This window comes from Penaeus vannamei, chromosome 19 (assembly GCF_042767895.1).
Source record: "Penaeus vannamei isolate JL-2024 chromosome 19, ASM4276789v1, whole genome shotgun sequence".
Classification (NCBI taxonomy): domain Eukaryota; kingdom Metazoa; phylum Arthropoda; class Malacostraca; order Decapoda; family Penaeidae; genus Penaeus; species Penaeus vannamei.
This window is the reverse complement of record NC_091567.1, coordinates 17,933,528-17,954,639: the sequence shown is the minus strand read 5'-3', so window position 1 is coordinate 17,954,639 and position 21,112 is coordinate 17,933,528. Positions and strand designations below refer to the sequence as shown.

The window sequence follows — 21,112 nt, the reverse complement described above, 5'->3', positions numbered from 1 at the left end:
GTTGTTATCTTTATTGTTACTATTATTATTATTATCATTGTCATTATGATTATAATTTTCATTATTGTTATTACTGTTATTGTTATTATCATTATCATTATTATTATTATTGCTGTTGTTGTTATCATTATTATTGTTGTTGTTGATGTTGTTGTTATCATTATTGTTATTATTATAATCATTATCATTATTATTACTATTATCGTAATCATTATTATTTTTTTTTAATTATTATTATTATTATTATTATTTTTATTATTATTATTATTATTATTATTATTATTATTATTATTATTTTATTTTATTTTATTTTATTTTATTTTATTTTATTTTATTTTATTTTATTATTATTATTATTATTATTATTATTATTATTATTATTATTATTATTATTATTATTATTATTATTATTTTATTTTATTATTATTATTATTATTATTATTATTATTATTATTATTATTATTATTATTGTTATCATTATCATTATTATTATTGTTGTTGTTATTATCCTCATTGTTATTATTATAATCATTATCATTTTTATTACTATTATCATAATTATTATCATTATTATTATTATTATTATTATTATTATTATTATTATTATTATTATTATTATTATTATTATTATTATTATTATCATTATCATTATCATTATTACTATTATTATTACTATTACTATTATTATTATTATTATTATTATTATTATTATTATTATTATTATTATCATTATTATCATTATTACTATTATCATTATAATTATTATTATTATTATTATTATTATTATTATTATTATTATTATTATTATTATTATTATTATTATTATTATTATTTTATTTATCATTGTTATTATTACCATTATTATTAATACCATTATCATCATCATTATTATGATGATTATTATTGTTATCATTGTTTTTAGTATTATCATTATTATTACAATAAAACTAATGATAATAGAAAATATGAATAGCAATAATAGTTACATCTTGATTATCAATGATAATGATAAGAATGATAACTATAACAACAGCGATATTAACAAAAATGATAATGATGAAAATAATGATCATAATAATGATATTAATAATGGCAAAGATAACAACAATAATGATAATGATAACAATAATGATAACAAAATTAATACAAATGACAATAGTAACAATAATGATAGTAGTATCAAAACAACGCCAATGAAATGATAATAGTAATGATGATAATGATAATAGTAATAATAATGTTAATAGTAATGATTATGATAATAATAATAATAATAATAATAATAATAATAATAATAATAATAATAATAATAATAATAATAATAATAATAATAATAATAATAATAATAATGATAATAATAATAATAATTATAATAATAATAATAATAATAATAATAATGATAATAATAATAATAATAATAATAATAATAATAATAATAATAATAATAATGATAATAATAATAATAATAATAATAATAATAATAATAATAATAATAATAATAATAATAATAATGATAATAATAATAATAATGATAATGATAATAAATGATAGCAATAATAATAGTAATAATAATAACAATAATGATGATAATAGTAATAGTAATAAAAATGATAATTGTTATTATTATTGATATTATTACTCTTATCATTATCATCATTTGTATTTCTATTTGTATCTCTATTATCATTTATATTACTACTATTATCATTAGTAGTAACAGTATCATCATAATGATGATGCTATTATGGTATTTATTAATATCACCATTGATTTTGTTATCATTATTGCCATTTTTATTATCATTATTATTTTATGAGCATTATTACTCATATCATTATCAGTGTTACTATTATTATCATTCTCTCTATTATTATCACTACAAATCTTATCATTTTTACTACAACTACTAATATTGCCATTACCACTACTATTATAGCACATAATTTTATCAATGATTTTATTGTTGATATTGCCATTGCTGTTACTGTCGACAGAGGAACTTATTGTCATTTATTTCATAGTCCATGTAAAACCAGTGGAGAAATTTGGAGGGTATGATACAGGATTAAGATCTTTTTACATATAGCACTATCTTTATTGTATATTTTTTAAAGACATTTTTGATAGACTGTTGTATCTGCATTTTCCTTGCAATATTAGGTGAATGTTCTACACAAGCTCGCCCATGAAAACACGTTGGAAAAATATGGTGAAAATTAAATGCTCCCATATCCGAATGGTCCCTACGCACCCAATAGGGAAATTGAAAACAAAAGTTACCAAATTAATTGTAACAATAAGTCACGCAATTCAAATATTTACTTAATTCTTACGATTAAACGGATTTGAAACCAAGATATGAAACACTTTCTCAATTATTAGATTTTGGTTTATCGCCTGGGTCCCTCATAGTCGTCGCCGCCAGCGCCATCTTTCGTTCCTTCTTTCACCTCTCAGACAGAAACATGGTGGTGAGTGTCCGCAGTTACGTCCGTTTCTTCTAAAAAATCAGTGATGTTCGGCACAATGGAGGATATTCATTTATTAGAATACAATCCAGAGGAAATGGGAAAGAGACTCGTGCAAATAAGATTTGGTGGAAGTGTTGGATGGAAGAAATATCAGTCGATAAATTTGAATGTTTACATGGTGTTGGGATCCATGTCGGCGAGAGGCCGAAACACACGAGATGATTTCCTAACATGTTTGTATCTCTGCGTGTTCAAGAAATAATAATAAGTGTGATGGCTGAAATTTGTGCAGGAATCCAGATTATGAAAGAAAATTTAATTATATATTTTAGGCGTAGTGAAGTGAATTCATGAAATAGGTCCAGCACTCGTGTTTCCCCTTGCTTGTTTACGATGTGATAGGCTCAGCAGTGAGATGTAGACCTCGAGTTACGTCTGTTTTACATTGTAGGGGATAATCCTATTTACCTTGGGTGAGCAAAGGGGAGTTTTAACATGAAATCCACGTGAAACAAATGTAATAAATGTTCACTGCTGTATCATGAAATCTTATGTAAACAAAATTTGAAAACCTCTTTCGTCAGTTGGAAATGGTTAGATATATATATTGAATTGTAAATATACTTCCCTTTCAAAGAATCTCCTCCATTTTAATGTGCATAGGCTGTTTAGGTGATATTGTGGGGACACTGTAGAATGTGAATGTGTTGGATGCAGATAGTTGGTCACTCTGATGTTGCAAGCTTCTCATCGAAGACGTGTTTAGACTCCCTAGTCTCCTCATGTTAAAAAAAGAAGCAAGAGAAAGGCCCATGACGGTCGCTAATTGGACTTGTGTTCTCTCTGGCATTACCCAACATGGAGACATTATTCCTTGAGAAGTAGCTTGCGATTTTATCCTTTGGTGCTCTAATTGGATAAGAGTAATTGAGTGCATTTATTGTAATATCTGCTGTGTACTGGCAGTTCAAATCTGTTCATTCTAACAAATGTTTAATAATTTTTCTGTAACTAATTACCACTTATTACCCCCCTTCAGCGAGGACCAAAGCACCACTGCAAGCGGGTGTGCGCCCCCAAGTCATGGCTCCTGGACAAGTTGGGAGGTGTCTTTGCTCCCAGACCCTCCACTGGCCCCCACAAGAGGCGTGAGTGCCTTCCCCTTGTCATCCTGTTGCGTAACCGACTCAAATACGCACTCACCAACGATGAGGTCAAGAAGATCACCATGCAGAGGCTGATCCGTGTTGATGGCAAGATCCGCACGGACAAGAACTATCCCACTGGGTTCATGGGTGTGTATTCAAAAGCCATTGAGGTATTTAGCCATAGAACATTCTTCTCCAGAAGCAAGGGTTCACCTCCAGGGTAGAGGGTAGAATGTGGTTTAAATAAAATGACTGGTATTATGTAAGGGAAGGGACAAGGTTTGAAGTATTGGAGATCTATGCATACATAGTTTTAAGTTGTTTCGTGCTATATGCGGGAATTATCTGCGTGAAAATTAAGTGTACTCACATGGTAGTCTTGCAAGCTTTGTATATAATACTACCGGGACTGAATTTTTCAATCTTTTTTGTTTTCAAGATTGAATTTACTAGCTAGGGAAATGCAGCAATTGTTTGGGGGCAAGAGGGTTAGAAAAATTTTGGTTTATACAACAATCTTTGAAAGTATTTAGGATGGGTTTCCTATGTTTGAGTTTAGGTCTGTTGGATGAGGTCCTGTTGTAAACTTTTTAAAACATTTAACTTGATCCAATAGTCATAGTGATAAGTTATTCTTAATGTAACCTTGGTTATCTTGATAAATCTAAAGTATATTTGGTGGCTTTAAAGGAACCTAATCTGATAAAACAATGTAGTCCTATCATAAACCCTAGAATATATTTGGATGTGTCTGTACTAATGAAAATAAGATTATCTTTAGTGGTTGTCCTGGACATTTTATTTTACAAAGTATGTTGTGTAATTTCTATCTATTTTGTGTAAAGTAAAAATGATTTAGGCATTTGTCAGTCATACACCAGTAAAAGTATAGTACAAGATTGACAGTAGATCAGGTGTTTAGGTATTGTCATTAAGGGATTTGTATACAAAGTTTATGGCCATTGTTTTATCTACATTCCTGCCCCGTTTTTGCTCCCAAGTGTTTTTTATTATAACATTATTTTGTTTTTGTGGTAAATCTTTATAGTATGGACTGTCCCAATTCACAAAATTGCCATGACTGGACATGCCCTTCTGGCACTGCCCGAGGGGAGGGTTGATGGAAAGTCCCCCTAACACCCCTCAGGAAATATTGTCTTCAATTTGTATGCACAGCAAGATAGCTGAAACTTAGGAATGCTGAGTGGTGCTTTCCGTGATCTTGTACCTTCACTTTTGGTGTTATCATCCATGTCTGCAGGTTACTACTACTACAGACAACAGCAACTTTTTGCCCAATACAAGAATATCATATTAATTATGCCCAAACTTTACCGTAAAGATTAACCACATTTGTTCACTGAGGCCTATTTTGAAGATTCTTTTCAATCCTGGAGTGTTGGGGATTGGACTATTTAGGACTTTTCCAAAGAATGTTTTATATTGAAACGTATCCATGTTGACAAATGTAGAAAAGGTGTGAATGAGACTGGATATCTTCACAATACAAGTGATGTATTTAATGTTTTATGTATCATAAGATACAGAATGAAATGTCTTGCATTAGGTATTTTGTAAAATACAAGGAAAGACCAGCTTCTATCGAAGGCATACATGAAGTCATAAAGTCTTCTGTGTGGTCAAAAAATGAAGCGAGAGAAACTACGCTGACGGTCGCTGATAGGACTACACAGCCTTTTCAGCATTACCCAACATCGTGACAATAATAATAATAATAATAAATGATAATATATATATATATTTTTTTAACATTACATGTAGGGCATGGCTTGTTCCAGACAATTTTCACGTTATTGATCCCCCCCCCCCCCCCCCCCCCCCAAAAAAAAAAAAAAAAAATTATGTATAACGAGGATGATACTGACTTAAAACAATTGTTTTGTTTCAGATGTGGTGAGCATCCAGAAGACTGGGGAACACTTCCGTATCCTTTACGATGTTAAGGGACGTTTCATTGCTCACCGCATCACTGATGAGGAAGCCAAGGTAAGAAAAACAAAGCCTCAGTTTTGATAGATTACCTTAAAATGGCTGAGGATGGCTTGTGCTGGTAGTAATGACCTTGGTATTTCGAATATGAATGACTTTTTAACGTGATAGTAATGTTTTAGCCTCAGCTGTGGAGATGGTTTAGGGTTGTGCAGCCCTCGAGCACTTTCTGGTATTGATATAGGTATGCAGTATTACCCAACATATTAGTCTTCTGGCCTGCAAGAGACAAGGCCTCATGAGCTTGTTTGTAATGGTCATGTATGTGTGTGTGTGTGTGTGTGTGTGTCTTCAGGTAAATGATTGATGCAATTTGAGAATTAGATGTTTGCATATTTCAATGCATTGGGGTCAAGCATGAGCTCAGTTTTGATTCAAGATGCAGCATGTTTCACATAAGGTCTTTTTACTTTTTAAACTCAAATGAATTCATTATCATCTTTTCATGTCATTTTTATGTAATTTCTTGTTGCATTTGTCGATATCTCATTGTAGGAGTACACAAATTTGACAGGCCTTAGTCTAGGCTCCCTTTAAGTAAGGCAACTAGTTGGTTTAGTGGCTTATCTTTTAAAGGGATTTTTTTTCATGTATTAACCCCTACAATCTGGATGTTGTCACGGGTAAATCTGGGTTGATAGCTGGATGATGTGAACTTGGCGTCATGAGTGAAGGCCAGGGTGACAGAAAAGACTTGCCATGACTGCACAAACCTTTAGGAGTGTTATTTGACTCATTTGGCACTTTGATGGGGGCTTAAGAATTATTCCCATGATAAAAATGTGAAATGGATTGTGTATAAGCCATGACTGGAAGAGTGACACTAGCTGTGACTGGTGGTGCAGGTTATATTATGGAAAATAAAAAATTAATGAAAAATGATTTGATGCAAATAACCATATGTTCCATATTTTTTTCTATGGAATGGTTATTTACTACATTGAGATGATAGCTTATTTTCCTTGCACACACTATTTCCATCGGGATAAAGCAGATCAAGACAAATATGGATGTTGGAAAATGGCAGAAAAACTCAGGTTTACACAATCTTTGCAAAGGGGAGGCCCAGTGTCTTCTCACTACTCATGGGTGTTTGTGCACGCCTGGCATATGTGATGCACGCCAGGGATGTTGGCTACTTATGTAACCCAATGCCTGTATTTGTGAATATTAGTGGTGCATCACAAACATTTTTATAAAACATTGTAGTCTTATAAATTGTATTTTGATGTAAATCTACTAATGGCAATAAGGGTAATATCTTTGTGGTGTTCCTGGACATTTTGTTTCCAATTAAATTCCTTAACCATTGTATCTAGATGCGTTACTGCCATCACATGGCCCGAAATATGGGCATTAGGCTTACTAACAGGTGTTTGGCTTGTAAGCTAGGCACATGGAAGTATGTTGTTGCCATTTTTCAATGTCCATATTTTTCATTTGCTTTGCTTTATCCCAATGGAAGTAGACTCCATATTACATCTCTTGCACGGAAACAACTAGCTTGAAAAATTTTATTTGCCTGGTCATTGTGGCCAGAAATAGGATCCTGAGCATGGAAAGTATCCTCCCTGGAGCCAGCTCTTCTAATCATGGCTCATGGACAAAGCATTCCACACTCGATTATTGATAAAAATAATGAAAATGATGCAAAAGCCCCTTATGTAATGCCAAATGAGTATTCATGTTCCTGACGAGTCGTTCCCATCACCTGGGCGTTTAACTGAAATGCTCACAATGGCATGTTCATGTTTAAGCTAAATTTCATGTAATGGTAATGTCATGAGGATTGTAGGTGCTAATAGCATTATCAAGTACATAGTGATATATTTAGAAAGGGTTTGTTTATTGATAATTCAAATTAAGCTGTTTATATTTGAACAGTTTAAATGATTCTTGCATATTTGAACTATTTATGTAAAGCTTGACTAACTATGATGCAATTCCTGTTCTATTATGTAGATGCATCCACACAACAGCAAGACTTTGAAACCATAAACTAAACTTATACCATGGACTATTTAGTTTGTGCATGTTCAAATGGAACCATGAAATGTTTTGATTTGGTGGGGATGCATCTTGATCAGTTGTGAAGGGCTGGCATGATGTACATGCAGTGGCAAACCAGTATTATTTCAAGTACATGCCATATCCTGTCAGCCCATTCAAACTTGTGTGTGCTAAGTAACTGTTTGCTAGGGATCTGGTTTACAGCCTCATTTAATTACTTTTTGGATTTTCCTACCCAATAACATAGAGGGCAAGGCAATTACGATTCTGCGCTGCTTTTTCATCCGAGCAGATGCCTGTACTACCTGGTGCAGGCTGAATATGAAATATTCAGTTGTATAGAATGAGATGGATAGGGTTGATCAGCTTCTAATCGAAGGCATACAGGAAGTCATAAAGTCTTCTGTATGGTTAAACAAAGAAGCAAGATAAATTACCCTGACGGTCGCTGATATGGCTAAACCTATCCCTTTCAGCATCACCCAACATGGTGACACTTCAAGGTGTTTGCTTTTAGTACATACAAGTAAATGTCTTAAATAGAACAATTGCCTAAAGCATGGGTTTTATAACGTTTTCAACCAAGTAACTTTATGGACCTTGGAACACCTGTTGGGTGAAAATGTTATTCTAAGATCAGTATAAATATGTAGTTTAACTTAAATTTTGAAGGTGTTACCTGTGGAATGGAGGCCTTCCACCCCCTCATATTCTCCTCCTCCTCCTCCAAGGCACATTATGCTTTGAATGATTTTATATGCCTAAGTTTGAGGATAATTGAAAATTCCATGCACTAACTTCAATTTCCTTTGCTCTTTCAGTACAAGCTGTGCAAGGTTACAAAGGTTTGCGTTGGCCCCAAGAAGGTCCCTTACCTGACTACCTCGGATGGCCGCACCCTGCGCTACCCTGACCCCATCATTAAGATCAATGACTCCATCCTCTTTGATCTTGAGAAGAAGAAGATGAAAGATTTGATCAAGTTTGATACAGGTAATTGGAAGCTTTAAAATTGTTAGGTTGTGTTAACTCCTATAATTGTTCAAATAGTAGCACCCAAGAAATTTTAGTATTCCTCCACCAACTAGATAATGTTGGCTAGAAATTAGTGGTTCTAGATTTCTATTTCTCTTATGTAGTTTGTTCTATAATTTAAGTGGCAATCAAATGATATTGCAGAAGTTCAAATGATTACCTTTCACAATTATCTTGCTTGATTTGTATGGTTATCTCTTCCATCTAGAGGCAAAGTATGGCTTGGTATGCTATACACCCCTGTTTCATAGCATTACAAAATTTAAGTTTGTTTCAACAAGTTGAATAGTGTACCTTGTTAATCGTGACTCCCAAGCTTGTCAAGAATATTTCAATGTCCTAATACCTGAGTACCATGGATTAACTTACAAGAGCACATTATTTTATTGTAAAAGATGTATCGATAATGTATACGTTGTAATATTTGTGCTAATCTTCAGTAAAACATTTATAAGATGAATATTAGTACTTCTAGTTAAGAAACTATTTTAACAACCATTTACATTTTACAAGCATTTGCAAGTGTTTAGTATAATTTGTGTGGCTCAACTCTAAATATGGCATTATACAAAGAGGGACTGACATGGCAGCAACACCTTGGCATTGCATGAGGTTTTCCTAATGCTGTTGAATAATGTCCCCTAATGTCTAATGAACAGTAGTTTAGAATAGTGACTATGATTGTCTAACAGAGTTGAAGGTTAAGACACTATAGAAATGAAATTTGGAATATTGTCAAATATAATAAGCTTCACATCGAAGCCGCCCTTTGCACTCCTGAAGTCTTGGGTGGTCAAAAAGAAGCGAGATGAAAAAACCATGACGGTCGCTGAATAAGTTGTAGGTACTCTTTCAGCATTACCCAACATGGTGACACAACTTGGTAGTATAACTTGAAAATTTTATTTATTTAATAATATTCAACTACGTCTTGCTCAGAATTGAAATGTATTTAACATGGGTTTTCCATTGATATTTTAAATTTGAACATGGCTTAAGATTTTGTCTAGAAGTATGGTTAACATACATTGGGCATATTTAAGTGGCTTCATTGCTCTTTTCATTGCATTAATGGAGTTCCTTTTCTTTACAGGCAACCTCTGCATGATCACATCAGGTTGTAACATGGGTCGTGTGGGTACCATTGTGTCCCGTGAGCGTCATGCTGGTAGCTTTGATATTGTTCATGTTAAGGATTCTGTTGGCCACACTTTTGCCACCAGGTGAGAATTGCTTTCCTATATTTTTTACCAATAAGTATGAAATTATTTTAATGGTCAATTGAAGAGATTTTCAACAGATGGTATTTTCTAATGTCAGTTATATAAAATTTATCATTTGAAACCACTGGATACAAATTGTTTTAGTGAAAGCAGTTGACATTCAATTCAAGTGTTAGCATTACGAAGTAAAATTGATAAAGGATTCCAGCTGCATATTTATGAATTAGCATTAGGTTAAAGCAAGGAATTCTAGAGAAGAACTTAGCAAACTTGATGCAAGCTTCTCATCGAAGCCACCCTTTGCACTCCTGAAGTCTGGGGTGGTCAAAAACGAAGCAAGAGAAACAAAATAACCATGACGGTCGCTGGTCGAGTTCTAGGTATTCTTTCAGCATTACCCAACATGGAGACATGAATTTAGTATGGAGTTAGCGGTATAAATTATAAGGTATAAAATCTAGTAAAGGATCTGTCAGAATTGAAAGCTGGATTCAAAGTATATGAAGATGAAATTTCCATTTATGAAGGAATTTATTCAGGAATTGCATATAAGCACTTAGGAAACTACAATTATTTTTTTTTGCGTCTTGATTTCTGTATCTTAAATAGCTTGCACTGGCAAGTTTCTGTTCATCTCATTGCATCATGCCTGCTATCATTTTATTCAGGATTAGGTAGTTGATACTGTTGATAATTTCAGGAGATAGTAAATGTAAGAAAATAAATATGCCAGAATTCTGTTCAGTAAATATTCAATCTGTAATCTTGTTTCAGGTTGAACAATGTGTTTGTGATCGGCAAGGGCACCAAGGCATACATCTCCCTTCCAAGAGGCAAGGGTGTGAAGCTTAGCATTGCTGAGGAGCGTGACCGCAGGCTGGCTCAGAAGATTAACTAAATAAAGATCTTTAAGTGAAAAGCAAATATTTTTTTGGCCTTTGGATAGTAACTTAAAAAAAACATACCAGAGAATTTAGGACTTGATTTTGATTTGTAGATTTCATTAACGGATCTTGATGTGAATTGATCATGGGCATCTTGTTCCTTCTTGACCAAGAGATAACTTGTACAGCTACATCGAAAAATATCGTTAGAAAACCATGTTAACGTTCTGACACAAGGAAGGATATTTTTAAAAACCTGCTTGTTGATGCTACAAAACTGGAGGTATCCCTGAATTTCTTACTACTTTCATGTGTGTGGCTTATCTGAATATCACAAGCCATATTCCATCCCTTACGGGAATATATTCGTTATCTTGAGTAAATTCATTTGAATTCTGGAATGACTATCCATGATATGAATCTGGACGAGAATACCAACCCTTCCATAACAGAAGGCTGTGCTCTTTATTGAATGTTTTGACATCTAACAACCATTTTGTGTAGCTGTACATGTTGCATAGTTGGTAATTTGAATCTTTAATTTTCGTACCATCAATACTTAACTGATTATCAATCAGTGGTAATAAAGTGGGTATTAATGCACCTTTGTTTTAAGAATGTTCCAAAATTTGGTTTAGATTTTGGAGGAGATTGAAAGAGATTGAATACTGCAACTACTACCATCACCCTCACCCAATCCCTTGCCCATTGTTGTGGAGGGTCTTAGGAGACGGAGACTGAGACTCAATGCAGGGATCTCCCCCTGCCTAGAGCCTCAGCCCTTGAGTCAACTAATTTTGCATGGTCTTCCGTCCTTTCTCCAAACACTTCTACTATCTACTTCCTAAGAGCCGTGCTGAAAGGATGAAAGGCTGACTTTGTGCCAGTCCTGAACGGCCTGAGGGAACCATGGGCACGGTATTCCTAGGTTTTGGACCCTGAGGGGTGGACTGTTTATTTCCCCAACATAGCCATGGCTTCCCATAGCCAGTAATGAAGAAGTAATACCCATATTAGAGGCAATGAGGCTTGCACCTTTATCAAGTAGCCCCACCGATTCATATTCGCCCGACTTCCCAACCCCAAACTTTCCTTTGACCACGACTCTGAACACTACAACTGCTACCCACTCCTCAGTGCCGCCTTGTGCATTATCCACTCAAGTCGAGATTCCTACTCCCAACTTTCTCAACTTCATCTACTACCCCCACAGCCTTCACCAATAATTTCATCTTCCCTTATTACTACATTACAGCCTTATTCTCCTTTCAACAATACTTCCTATTCCACACGTCCCCGTCCTTCTACCACCCACAACTCTACCAATATCTTAAATACTCTATTTAGCCAAGCTAAATGGGACCGATTTTTCGTGGTCACCCCTACAGCTCCTTACTCAGGCAACACACTCCTTTCAACAATGTCTCCAAAAGCAAGTGGGCAGTCCCCCCTTCCCTACCCGACCCGATCGTTCCCGTCTCATTAATTACATCTGAAACTGAAGCTATGGCATTATCAAATCTGATTTCTCTGGCAACCCCATTCCTGCAGAACTCCATGCAACTCGCAATACTTGTACTGGAACTGTCTCTTATCTCCCCAGCGAGCTGCCCTAAGGATATCGATCGGTCAGATTGTGGAGAGTACTTACTCGGCTGCTTCTCCATTCCTCCCCCCCCAATCCCTTGCCCGTTGTTGTCGTGGGGGGGCTTAGGAGACGAAGACTGAGACCCAATACAGGGATCTCCCCTGCCTAGGGCCTCAGCCCTCGACTCAACTAATTTTGCATGGTCTTTTTTTTTCTCCAGCTTTTGTTTCCGTCTCTTCTCCATCCCCTTCTGCTATCTACTTCCTAAGGTGTGAGAGCCGTGCTGAGAGGATGAAAGGCTGACCTAGTGCCAGTCCTGAACGGCCTGCGGGAACTATGGGCACGGTACTCCTGACTAATCTAGCCCTTACATTCAGTAGGGAAAGGGGGTGGACCGAATAGGCCTATTTACATAATCCAGGTTCCCCATGACCAGTAATGAGAATGTAATCCCTTTATTAGAGGCTATGAGGCTAGCCCCTTTATCAAATAGCCCCAACCCAGGCTCTCCTTTGACCACGGCTCCGAACACTGAAACTACTGCCCACTCCTCAATGCCTACTAGTGCATTACCCACCCAAGCAGAGAATCAACCTCCAGAAGACATTCCTACCCACCCAACTTCCTCAAATTCAACTCCACCCCTGCAACCTTCATCAAACAACCAATCCTCCCTTATTACTACCTTGCAACCTTATTCTCCATCATTCCGTAATACTCCCTCTTCCACACGTCCCCGACTATCCACCACCACCAACCCTACAGATATCTTAAATACTCTGTTTAGCACAGCTAAATGGGACCGATTTTTCGTGATCCCTGCTACAGCTCCTTACTCAGGCAACACTCTTCTCTTTCAACAATGCCTCCAAAAACAAGTAGGTAGAGTCCCTTTCTATACCAGACGCGATCGCTCCCGTCTGGTAACAGTCAGATCAGAAACTGAATCTATAGCACTGTCAAATTTAACTGATCATTCTGGCAACCCCATTCCTGCAGAACCTCATCCAACCCTTAATACCTGTACCGGAACTCACTCTCTCTCCCCAGCAAACTGCCCAGTCGATACCAAAGATTGGTCAGACTGTGGAGAAGACTTATTAGGATGCCTCAAAGACCAAGATGTGAAATCAGTACATTGCTACACCATTCCTCCTAAAGGTCAACGAAAAAATCCAACCAATATTGCCAAAATTACCTTCTGTACACATGACCTTCCCTTATGTATCTACATTGGTGGACAATCCCTCCCTGTTCGACCATACCAACCCCCTCCACGTCAATGTCAAAACTGTTGGCGCTTTGGACATCCTGCCAAACATTGCCGTTCCACAGACCGATGCCCCATATGTGCCCAACCTGGTCATAATCGATCAAACTGCTCAGCACAAACACGAACATGTGCTAACTGCGGCGGCCCCCATAATGTATTTTATAGAGGCTGTCCCACTTACAAATTTGAATCTGAGGTAGCAACTCTCAGATACAAAAATGGTCTCACTTTACGTGAAGCCAGACAGGAAGCACGTCGACAAGGTTTCTCTCATACTCCATATTCCAGCAACATCGTCCGCTCAGCCCTTCCCCCTCCACCCAAAAATGTCCCCATTTCCACTTCTACATTCTACATCCCTCAGACCAATTCCTTTGCCACTCTAAACCCAGACACCCCAATCTCAACCACAGCTCCTATCTCAACTACAGCCCCAACACCAACCCCTCTCCCTCCCCGCACTACCCGCAGTAGACAGACTAAACGTTCTAACCCTTCTTCCCCTACAGCACAATCACCTCCACCTACCTATACCTTTGTTCCTGAGACACCAGTCTCCTCTTCCCCCCCTCATAAGAAAACCTTTATTCCACAAAACTCTCCAACCATTTCCATTGCAGAAACAATTACCTTCTCACAAAACTCTCCAACAAACTCCACTGCAGAAACAATGGATGACATTCAAAGCTATATGCTTGAGACACAAAATCCCATGCTCCTTCCACACTTGAAGTGGTTGCCGATATTCATAACCCTCCTACTAATATTCCCCCTACTAATATTCCCCCTACACCCCTTCCTCTTCCTCCCAACACAACCTAACCCCCTCAATCCCAACCACCACTGATATCCATCCTCCCAATACCCATCCTCCTGATATGCATCCCCCTCTTACTCACAGCACCCCTACACCCTTTCCTCCTAATCCCTCCCAAGACAACACATCCCCTTCAACCCCAACTATAGGCACATTCTCCCTCCCTCCATCCCCTCTATCCTTTGCACTCCCTCCAGGATACACACGAGAATCACTCATGGCACAACAATGCCCTTCTCCAGACTCCCTACCTCCTAATATCCCACCTTTACACCCCCTAGCTCCTTCCCCTTCAAATTCCCCAACACGTAAATGTGTTATCATTCATAAATCAACTAGGATATAGCTCTCCTACATTGGAATATTCGCGGTTTCCGCTCTCATAGATCAGACCTACGTCATATCCTTGCTTCTTATAATCCATCTATTATCTGCCTCCAAGAGACTTTCCTCACACACCCTCCTATTCCAATTCCTAATTACCATTTTATCTCTTCCCCACACTCCCTTTATGTCTCGTCTATACTTATCCATCATAAAACACCTTATGTCATACCTCCCATACAAACTTCTGTCCCGTGCACAGCTATTCGCATCTTTCTTCGCCGCTGGATCACAGTGATTTCAGTCTACTTCTCCCCATCCCATCCCATTGACTTTACTGCCTTTGACACTCTAATTTCCCAACTCCAACCACCTTTCCTCATAGTTGGTGATTTCAACTGCCGCCACACTCTGTGGGGTGACTCTACCACCAACTCCCGAGGCCGATCTCTAGAACGCTTCCTCTTCACAAATAACCTAATTATTCTTAATTCAGATCGCCCCACACACTTTGACATGCGCACACAATCCTTTTCATGCCTTGACCTCTCTCTATGTTCTCCTACTTTACATCTAGATTTCCATTGGTCAGTTCTAGACCACTTCCCCTATAGTGACCACTTCCCAATACTCCTTTCTCCTACTTCATATGTACCACTTCCTAATCCTCCACGCTGGTGCTTCGATAGAGCTGACTGGCATACTTTCACTTCACTCTCTACTATACCTATCCCTCCACCCCACTTACTGTCCATTTCAGATATGCTACATTGTTTTACAACAACGATCCTAAGAGCTGCCTATACAGCCATTCCTCGAACTTCAAGACCCTATACTTCTAAATGTGTTCCATGGTGGAATTCTGATTGCTCCAAAGCGCTCCGCTTAAAACGAGCAGCCTGGAACAGCTATCGCTACAAACGAGGCACCCCTCACCAGCTATCAGCCCTTATTTCCTTTAAAAGAGCATCTGCCCATCTTCGCCGTACAATTAAAAACAGCAAAACAAATAGCTGCCAAAATTATGTTTCCTCAATTACATCTTCTACATCTATTTCAGCTGTTTGGCGACATATCCATAAACTATCAGGCAAACACCCCCCCCCCATCCTGCACCCGTCCTCCATATTCGAGATATTCTCATCTCTGAGCCTGTAGAAGTAGCTAATGAACTGGGCAACTATTTCAGCCAGGTCAGTAGTGGCTCTCACCTTTTTCCCCACACTTTTCTTCCATTAAAACCATCAAGGAACGCACCCCTATTACCTTCACCCTATCCTCTGATGAGTCCTATAATGCTCCTTTTTCTTCTTCTGAACTCAACGCTGCATTACAGTCGTGCCGCAACACTCATGAAGGCCCTGATGGTATTCACTATCGTATGCTCCGACACCCCCCATCTTCCTCTCTATCCTTCCTTTTAACTATTTTCAACCACATATGGACGGCAGGAAATTTTCCTTCTCATTGGCGAGATGCTCTCATCCTACCTTTCTTAAAACCCAATAAATCAGGTACCCTACCCCAAGATTACCGCCCCATAGCTCTAACTAGCTGCTTGTGTAAACTACTAGAACGAATGGTTAACTTCCATTTAATGTGGTACCTAGAATCTCATAATCTCCTTTCCCCTTCCCAGTTTGGTTTCCGACGTGCCCGAAGTACAGCAGACCCACTTGCCCATTTTGAGACATACATTACATCGGCATTTGCACGCCATGAATCCGTATTAGCCATTTTCTTTGATCTAGAAAAAGCATATGACACCACATGGCGATACCATATCCTCCAACAATTGTCCTCCCTAGGTTTACGTGGAAACATGGGTGTTTTCATTAAATCCTTCCTTTCTAAACGTACTTTCCAGGTCAAGATTGCCTCTTCCACTTCATCATCCTTTCCTCAATTCGAAGGAGTCCCACAAGGAAGTGTGCTTAGTACCACTTTATTCCTTCTTGCTGTAAATGACATAGTCTCAGTCCTACCACCAGGAGCCAGAGCATCACTATATGTTGATGACTTAACCATCTATGCATCTGGCAAATCCATACCAGATCTCTGTCAATTCCTTCAGTCTGCAATAACATCAGTAACTTCTTGGGCCACCAACCATGGCTTTCGCTTCTCTACCTCTAAATCTTTCCCCATCCTTTTCTCTCGCTTACGTACGGTCCCCAAACCCCCACTCTTCTTATATAATGCTCCACTCCAATACCGGTCTTCTGGCAAATTCCTAGGCGTTATATTTGATTCCAAATTGTCCTGGCGAGACCATATCTTGTATATCAAAGAAAAAGCTCAACGTCGCCTCCGAATCTTACAAACGCTTTCACATATCTCCTGGGGCTCAGATCGCAAAACTCTCCTCCATCTTCATGTTACTTTGATTCTCTCCACTCTAGATTATGGATGCCATATCTACTCCTCTGCCTCAACCTCTCTTCTTGCTCACCTTGATACAGTCCACCACAGCGGTCTCCGCTTAGCCCTAGGCGCCTTCCGCTCCTCTCCAGTTGAAAGCCTATATACTGAATCAGGCATGCCGTCCCTCTCTCGACGTCGAGCCCTTCTCTCTCTCCGATGCTATGCTCGATTTCACCAATTTTCCCTTACCAAACTAACTATTCCACAATCCTTACTTCATACCTTTACCTCTTCTCCACGTTTACCAACTCCTCTCCCTGTACGCATGGATACCCTCCTCTCCCATTCCCCCTTCCCTCATCTCCGACCTCTCCCACTGTCTGTCCATTCCATTCCTCCATGGCTTATACCTAACCCCTGTATTTGCTCCTCAGTTTTCCCTGACCCACCAAAATCAGATATTCCCCCCTCTATCCTTCTCGCTCATTTCCTTGACCATGTCTCCATTCATTCCTCCAGCATTCATGTTTACACTGACGGTTCCAAATCCATCTCAGGAGCTGGATTCGCAGTAACATTCCCAAATTGCACTTTCAAATACACCCTCCCTCCTGAATCTAGTGTCCTTACTACAGAACTATATGCACTCCTTTTTGCCTTAAGACGCATATATTCATCCACCTCTTCCTCTTTTACTATTTTTACTGACTCCCGTAATTCTTTAACCCTCATAAAGTCAATGCAGTCGACCAATCCCCTTGTCTGTAAGATCCAGAACTGGTTGTTCTATCTATCCACACGTCACAAATCTGTCAGATTTTGCTGGGTACCCAGCCATGTTGGAATCCCTGGCAATGAACAGGCAGATACTCTTGCACGATATGCCGCAATGTCCACATCACCTCAACAACGCTTCTCACATATTCCAGCTACAGATTACTACCCCCACTTTAAGACTTTCTTGTATACCCGATGGCAATCTTTTTGGTCAAGACTCCACAACAATGAATTACATACCGTAAAACCATCAATCTCCTCTTGGTCAGCTCCATTTCACAAAAACAGACGTTGGGAGACTGCCCTCGCACGATTACGTATTGGCCACACTCGCCTAACACATGCCTATCTGATGTCACGCTCAGACCCGCCCCTATGTCCTCTATGTAACATCCCTCTTTCAGTCACACACATTCTCTTGTCCTGTCCACGTTTTAATACAGCACGTACCTCTGCTTTTCCACACCTATCCTCCCTTCACCGACCTCCCAACATATCAGACATCCTTACAGAATCTCACAGTTTCTGCCTCGACAACCTGTTCTCCTTCCTCAGACACATAAATATCCTTCACTTGATCTAACTCCCTTACCTAAACCACCATAATCTTTTCCCTCATCCTCAACCTCTCAACACTATTCTAGATAGTTGACACATAACAACTGTCACCTGACATCCCTCTTTACTATACTTTCCTATAGTGCTATATGACCTTAGATGTCTAGCACATTTATCTTAACCATTAACCATTAACCATTCTCCAATCCTCCTAGAGACCGAAAGAAACCCACCAACATTGCCCAAATTACTTTCTGTACACATGACCTTCCCTTTCGTATCTACATTGGTGGACAATCCTTCCCTGTTCGACCATACCAATCTCCTCCCAGTCATTGTCAAAACTGCTGGCGCTTTGGCCATCCTGCCAAACACTGCCGTTCCACAGTCCGATGCACAACCCGGTCATAACCGATCAAACTGCACTGCACAAACACGCACGTGTGCTAACTGCGGCGGCCCCTATAATGTATTTATAGAGGCTGCCCCACCTACAAGTTTGAGTGTGAGGTAGCAACTCTCATATACAAAAACGGCCTCTCTGTGAAACCAGACTGGAAGCACGCCGACAAGGTTTCTCTCATACTCCCTACTAGAGTTGATCGCTATGCCCCTCCCCCTCCAACCTAAGATGTTCCTACACCCTCCCCTATACCTACCTACTTCCCCACTTCCACTTTTACATTCTACCTTCCCCTGTCAAATTCTTTTGCCACGCTAAATCCAGACACTCCAATCTCAACTACAGCCCCAACACTAGTCTCCTCTACCCCTCCAAAGAAAACCTTTGTCTCACAAGGTTCTCCAACCAACTCGACTGCAGAAACTATGGAAGATATTCAAACTATATGCTTGAAACACAAAATTTCACAACTCATACTCCCTCCACACTCGAAGTACTTGTCGATATCCATACCCCTTCTACTCGTACTTCCCCTACACCCCTTTCTCCTCCCTCGCAATACAACCAAACTCCCTCAATTCCGTCCACCACCGATATCCATCCTCCCTATATCCAGTCTCTTACTCATAGCCCCATACACCCCTTCCTCCTCCTCCCTCCCAACACAACCCATCCCCCTCAGCTCCAACAACATGTACATTAACCCTCCCTCTATCCCCTCTATCCTTTCCACTCCTTCCTGGATACACACGTGAATCACTCATGTCACAACAATGCCCTTCCCCAGATCCCCCACCACCTGATACTAGCTCCTTCCCCCCAAGAATCCCCAACACGTACCGTATGCGTAAGACATAGCTCTACTACATGGGAATATTCACGGTTTCCGTTCTCACAGACCAGGCCTTCGTCATATCCTTGCTTTATAATCATCCATTATCTGCCTCCAAGAGATATTCCCTACACATCATCCTATTCCAATTCCCAATTACCATTTTATCTTTTCCTCACACTCCCTTTATGTCTCGTCTATACTTATCCACCATAAAACACCTTATGTCATTTCTCCCTTACAAACCACTGTCCCGGGCATAGTTATTCGCATCTTTCTTCGGCGTTGGATCACAGTGATTTCAGTGTACTTCTCCCCTTCCCATCTCATTGACTTTGTTGCCTTTGAAACTAATTTACCAACTTCAACCACCTTTCCTCGTAGTTGGTGATTTCAACTGCCGCCACACTCTGTGGGGTGACTCTTATCACCACCCCCGAGGCCTATTTCCAGAATGCTTCCTCTCCATAAATAACCTAATTATTCTTTATTCAGATCGCCCCCCACAATCGTTTTCATACCATGATCTCTCTCTATGCTCCCCTTCTCTTCATTTAGATTTCCATTGGTCAGTTCTAGACCACTTCCCAGTACTTCTTTCTCCTACTTCGTATGTACCATTTCCTAATCCCGCCCATTTCAGATATTTGCTACAATGTTTTACAACCACGATCCTAAGAGCTGCCTATACAGCCATTCCTCAAGACCTTATACCTCCAAATGTGTTCCATGGTGGAATTCTGATTGCACCAAAGCGCTTCGCTTAAAATGAGCAGTAAATATATGGATATATATTTACTCATTACACGGCCTGTTTGTACAGGAACCAATACAACCACTGTTATATTAATATACCTCAAACCAAAGAGACAGTTCAAACAGCTTTTTATTTATATATTTTTCATCATTGTTAAACAAAGAACCGGACCAAACAAGAATTCTATTCACTGCCATTTGTCAAAGGAAATATTTCAAATTTATTCTTGCCCATGTACTTTTGGAGTTTACTGTCAGAATGCCGACAGACACAGATATTGCTATACTCGTTTAGCGTTGATATTGCCAGTTTATGTATCAGCAAGGTAGTTTTTTCTATAGCATTTGTAATAATTATGTCAGAGAAGAATTCTTTAAGCGTTCACTTATTTTTCGGTTCCATGTATTCTAGTATAATGTAGGCCTATAATTTTACGAGAATTTGTGTGGATTTTATTCTTGATAGTTTCATGTAAAATTTGCATTTCTCCACTATGTCCGTATTGTGATAACTGTTTACCATCATATTAGTTACATCAGGTGTAAACCAAACAAAAAACTTTGCTTAGATATTGTTTTTTGACGAGATAACACGTGATGACATCGTCCTAGAAGTTACCAGTGCTCTAACCATTGGTA

General features: G+C 38.4%; 1 protein-coding gene across 1 annotated transcript; it reads left to right on the top strand.

The window, feature by feature from the left end:
* The first annotated feature begins 2,345 nt into the window (after positions 1-2,345).
* RpS4 (ribosomal protein S4) lies at positions 2,346-10,816 on the top strand. Its single transcript, XM_027361146.2, has 6 exons — positions 2,346-2,471; positions 3,511-3,766; positions 5,529-5,626; positions 8,461-8,632; positions 9,768-9,897; positions 10,672-10,816. Exons 1-6 carry the CDS (start codon positions 2,466-2,468, stop codon positions 10,793-10,795), a joined length of 786 nt encoding a protein of 261 aa, XP_027216947.2. The 5' UTR covers positions 2,346-2,465; the 3' UTR covers positions 10,796-10,816.
* Positions 10,817-21,112: the final 10,296 nt, after the last annotated feature.

Coding starts and splice junctions, on each gene's coding strand:
- RpS4 (XM_027361146.2), top strand. Junction 3,767..5,528: donor CTATCCCACTGGGTTCATGG/GTGTGTATTCAA, acceptor GTTTTGTTTCAG/ATGTGGTGAGCATCCAGAAG. Junction 5,627..8,460: donor TCACTGATGAGGAAGCCAAG/GTAAGAAAAACA, acceptor TTGCTCTTTCAG/TACAAGCTGTGCAAGGTTAC.